Source organism: Chrysochloris asiatica, unplaced genomic scaffold (assembly GCF_000296735.1).
Source record: "Chrysochloris asiatica unplaced genomic scaffold, ChrAsi1.0 scaffold00282, whole genome shotgun sequence".
NCBI classification, from domain to species: domain Eukaryota; kingdom Metazoa; phylum Chordata; class Mammalia; order Afrosoricida; family Chrysochloridae; genus Chrysochloris; species Chrysochloris asiatica.
Genome location: NW_006408800.1, coordinates 2,066,840 through 2,072,579, shown reverse-complemented (window position 1 = coordinate 2,072,579; position 5,740 = coordinate 2,066,840). Strand labels below are relative to the sequence as shown.

Here is a 5,740-nt window from a genome sequence, read left to right as displayed (position 1 = left end):
TGCCAGTTGGAATACATAGAAATCAAATTTACTACTTCTGTGGAAAGAGATGGTCAAAAAGTACCATGTTGGTGGTTATGTGCCGTGTAGCCGGTTCCAACTCATAGCGACCCTGTACAGGGTTTCCGAGGCTGTAAATCTTTATGGGAGCAGAAAGCCTCATCTTTCTCCCACGGAACAGCTGGTAGTCACCATTTATGTTGCTGAAAAATGTATTTGCAATGAATAAGTCATTAATCTTGAAAAATTCTATCATGTGATCTCAAGCATCATTTATATCACAAGGCCAAATTTTTCAGTTAAGAATCTCTCCTCCTTGTTTCCAACTTTTGTATTCCAAACACCAGTAATTATCAATGCATTTTTATTATACGTTTGATTCTTTGTAGACTGAAGAAATACACAGAATTCTTCTCTTCATTATTGGTTTTGGGGATTACTGTGTAAATCTGAATAACAGTTATATTAACTAGTCCTTCTTTTTAGGCATGTAGATATTATCTTATCACAGGCATCATTGTACTTGAAGAGAAATCCTGAAATATTCTTGTTAACAATTAATGTGACTCCATTCCTCTTGAATTTGTCATTCCTGATATAGTAGAAACTATATAACAGTCAATAACAAAGTGGCCAAAACCTGCTCATTTCAGCTCACCAATGCCTACGATTATCAATCTTAGCGCATTCCATTTCTTATTCGCATATTCCACAGTCTGATAACAAATGGATGTTTGCAGCTGTTTCTTCTCATTTTGAGTCACATCCCAACAGCAAATAGAAGGTCCTAAAAGCTTTGATCTATCCCTATCATGGAGGTCAATTCTACTTTGAGTAGGCAGCTCTTCCCTGGTCAGATTTTTAATGCCTTCCAGTAGTATTTCTGCCAGTGTTCCACTACTGCTCATCAGGTCTTCAGTGGCTAACCCCTCAGGAGAAGATCACCTAATTCCTTCATCCTAGTCTGTTCACACTCTGGAAGCTCCACTGAACCCTGACCACAACGGGTGACTCTGCTGATATTTGAAACACTGGTAGCATAGCTTCCAGCATCACAGTAACACAAAAGCCACCACAGTAGGACACAGTGCAAGAGGAGTGGGAAGAGATATTCGGAGTTATTCACAATATTCTATTATCCTATTGATGTCTATGGGATTCACTGTGATGGACTCTTTTCATTTCTGTGTAATCTGTCTATTTATCAAATTGATTTCTGACCAAGTTATAATGGCAATTCAATAGAGATAACATTTTAAACAGTTTTTCAATATTATGAACATCCATATGCCCTGCCCCTTCCCCCAAAAAAACTGTCCACCCATATCTTGTAAAAAATACAAAATTTAACTAAAATAATACTCCTAGAAGACAACACATGAGAAAATCTTTGTGACTACAGGTTTAACAAAGGTTTTTCCTGACAAAAAACCAATAGCATGATTAAAAAAAAAAAACAAACGAATCGGATTAAAACTTATGATCTGCGAAAGACACTGTTAAGAGAAGAAAAACTCAAGACATACTGGAAAAAAATATTTGCAACACATCTGATAAAGAATTTACATTCATAATATATAAATAACTCTCAAAACTCAGCATTTAAAAAAACAATTAAAATGGGCAAAGATTTTAACATATTTTTACAACAAACAAGTACTGATGACAATAAACACATAACAAATGCTCAGTAGCATTTAGGTAAATGAAACTAAAATCACAAGATAGTACTACATACACATCTATTAAAACGAGTAACATTGAAAAGAAGACCATACTAAGTGTTGGTGAGACTAGAGAGCCACTAGAGCATTCAAACATCGCTAGTAAGAATGCAAAATTGTACAGTCTAGCAGTTTCATATATAATTAAATACTCACTTACCTTTTGATTCACAGCAATTTAGTTCCTAGGTATTTATTTACCCAGGAAAATTGAAAAGTTACACTTGTACAAAGACCTCTACACCTGAACAGATTTATTCACAAACTGGAAACAGTACAAACGTACAACTGGGGAATGGATATCCAAATGTAGTACAAGGAGAATGCTACTAAGCAATAAAGAACAAACTACGGATACAAGCACCATCGTGGAGAAATCTTGAAATGTATTAGGCTAAATCTAAGAACCTATCTCAAAAGGCTATTGACTACACGAGTCCATCAGTATTGCATTCTGGAAAAGGCACACTGTAGAAACAGGCTGAAGGGAGAAGGGTTGCCTATAATTAAACACAGGGAAAGTGTTAGGGTAATAGGGTTCTTCTATACATTTTATTGTGGTAGTGGCTACATGACTATGTGTCAAAACTCAGAAATGCACACTAAGAATTTTGTTGTGTATAAATTATACCAACTAAACTCATCAATAAAAAGATGTAAGATGAAATACCAAAGAATTCTATCACAACCATCTAATCATTAGAGATTCTAGTTAAAAATAGTAACTAAAGTCTAGCCAATTAAACAGTCAAATGACATGAAATTATGTCATCTGTTTAATCATAGCTCTGATTTATATATGCTACCCATCAGACAAGATTGACAGTTCAAACCCACCAGTCACTCTCAGAAATACAATCCAAGGTCTGGGTCAGAACTGACGCAATGAGACATAACAACAACAACACATCAGCACAGATCGAACACATATGTACAGAGAGACCATATTCAGTGTTATATATCAAAATGTAAAGTTAGTTATTATTTAATGGTAAGGTGCTCTGGTAGCATAGTGGTTATAAACCGCAAGGTCATCAGTTTGAAACTACCAGCTGTTCCGCAGGAGAAGGATGAGGCTTTCTGCTCCCGTAAACATTTACAGCCTCGCAAACCCTGTACAGGGTTGCTATGAGTCGGAACTGACTCTATGGCACGTAACAACAAAAACAAAAATTATTCAGTGACATATTTTACCAGTTAGTGCTATCAAGTTGGTTCCAACTCATAACAACCCTGTCTAGGTTGTTTCTGAGGAGTACTGGAGGGTTTGAACCGCTGATCTTGTGGTTAGCAATCCAGTGCATATCCTATCATATCACACCAGTGAGACATAAAAGATGTTCTCTATATCTGATCTGAAATAGTTTTTTAAAGTAATTATTTTACTTATTATCTACTACATATAGGGAGTCTGGGTGTGGTGCTGTGGGCTAATGCATCAGACTGCAAAGTCGTTTGAACTGCAAAGTTGGTGGTTCAAGCTCACCAGCTGCTCCTTGGAAACCCTACATAGGGTTGCTATAGGTCGGAATCAACTCGACCGCACTTAACAACAACTACATATATGCAGTCAACCAATTACAAAATAAACAGGGGCAGGGTTCAATTATGTGTTTTGTCCCAGTTTCCACCTGCCTCACAAAGGATACAGCTAGTAGAAATAGTAAAAATAAAGTAATGGCCCACATTGAAATAGTCTCTCATTTCTTTCTATACTATCTCTAAAGAGAATAGTATTTTTAAATAAGGTTGGGAAGAGTTTATGGAAGGCATTTAGCTTATGTCGAGCATAAGTAGGTGCCATTTGTCTTATGCTAAATAGGTGAAAACAAAGGTATTTATAAGATGGTTGGATCAATTGCCCAAGTCCCTAAGTTAAGAAAATGGCATAACTGGAATTAAAATTCAGGGCAATCTTACTCCACACAACGTTCTTACTCATACCAAGCTTACTACAAATATCTCTACCAATCAGCAATTGCTCAAGTAATAGCGTGGGTTTTATGTTCCAAATCAAAGCTATTTTTTTAGGTTTTATTATGGACATGGCATCAGAAGATAACCTAATCTAATTTTAAACTCCAAACTTTCATCAGTACATGCACATATACTCAGATAGGATGAGGCAATTTACAATTTACATTTAAGCAAATATACTGGGTATTTTATTAATCACACAAAATTGCTCAAGTAAATCATACAGTTGTTTTTTGTTTTTGTTTTTTTAACTCAGAAACAAAACCAGCACATCGTTGAGTGCCATCAAGTCGGTTTCAGCTCATAATGACCCTGGTATGAGGCTTCCGAAAGAGGCTGGTGAATTTGAACTGCCAACACTGGGGCTAGCAGTCCAATGCTGATCCTACAGTACAGATTACACAAATAAGAACCAAAGAGAGGCTACATGAAAAAGTAATCATGTTCACTTGTGACCTGAATGAAGAATTTAAACAAAGGAATATAGAAATGTTTTTCCTTTTTCTTCTGACTTCCTGACATCTGGCTTTCCTCCATTGTTTTAAAAAACTGCCAGTATCCTGAGTTAAACATAGATTATTTACTGCAACTCACCCTGTGAAGCGTCACTGTGTGTTGTTCCCATATGGCTGTTTCCTCCATTGCTGTGTTCTGATAAAGACAAAGAAAAACAAATCATTTAAATGCCTTTTAATACCTTAATATATTTAATAAAACGAGTGAGAACATACAGCAAACAATTTATCACACTGAAATAACAAAATCCTGTTATTAACATTAGAGAAATTCTGAAAAGAACTTATTATGGAAGATTTTTTGTTTGCTTTTGTTTTTGTTATAAGGGACAGGAAGCGAAATACAGGAACTTCCTGTGTTTTTAACTTAATTTGGACAGATGCCTCTCTGTATTCATTTCATGCCAGCTGAAACACTGCAAAACTTGGTATGCACGTTGATTCTTCAGCTTTATACTTAAAAATTATGTGGAAGAGAATAAAAGTTGAGATACTACTTTTATCTGACACATTTTTTAAAAAACACATTCCTTACTTTGTATAAAGGGAGAAAAAGTCAAGTGCCTCTGAATTTAGTAATTAGATGAGGACGCGATATAAAAAGTTCATGGAAAATTCCATTATCTTTTTCCTTTTTTTTTTAAATTTAAGGTTTTTATTGTGGATTGAGTGAAAGTTTACAGGGCACATCACCAGTTTCACATTCAACCATTCATATAAATTGTTTCATTACATTGATTATAATAATCCCTTCCATATACCATGAGTTAAAACTATTTCTCTCTATCCACTTTAGCTTTTTAAAAAATACACAAACAAAAAAACCCACTCAGGCATATATAATAATTTACATCTCCAAAGGGCACATTCTGCAAGTCTGCTCCTGGCCACCAGTTGTTAGTCCTTCTCTTAGTTGATGAATCTAGAGTCCTCAGCCGCTCCCCCTTCTCCATTCTCCCATCTCTGCCTCCATCTCAGGCACTGCTGTTTCTCTGGATAAGGTTCCCACATTCTATATGTGTGTTCCTCTCTTGATGGTCCTAGGGTCCTCTATTTCTGGACTGTAAGATTAACCACTCCCCTTTTTTGTTAAAAAAAACTTCTACCTTTACAAGTATGACAGTCGCGATTAGTCATGATAACAGTTATTCACTATTGAATCTTACGAATCTTATCCCCATCTCCTTTTACCAGACCCATCTAGACAAGATGATAGCTATTCAGTGGGGACTCTTTCTTTCCCCCCACCCTCTTAAACTAAGCTCCCTCTTGAAACCTTGTAAGCCAGTCACTTCAGGCCTTTATTGCCGCCTCATTTTAGGCAGCCATTGTCTAAGTTGCCCCTTCCTATCTACCTTGTGTACAGAGTGGATAGCACTGATAATTGATTTGAAGACTCTTTCCCTCTCTGTTGGTATTTAGAGTAACTAAAGCTCTGAGTATAGGTCAGGTTCATCATGAGCATGTATCTTCTGTCACTGTAGCTGTTCCAGTCTGCTTGTCCTTTCTAGTGGGAATGTCTCA

The 5,740-nt window shown here is 36.2% G+C and overlaps 1 protein-coding gene across 1 annotated transcript in view; it reads right to left on the bottom strand.

The window, feature by feature from the left end:
• Positions 1 to 5,740, bottom strand: part of LOC102814786 (tight junction protein ZO-1-like) — a 117,380-nt gene that overhangs the window by 97,534 nt on the left and 14,106 nt on the right. Inside the window, exon 2 of the mRNA XM_006874533.1 lies at positions 4,296 to 4,352. Within this exon, the coding sequence (XP_006874595.1) occupies positions 4,296 to 4,352 (57 nt within the window). The remainder of the gene's footprint in view (positions 1 to 4,295; positions 4,353 to 5,740) is intronic.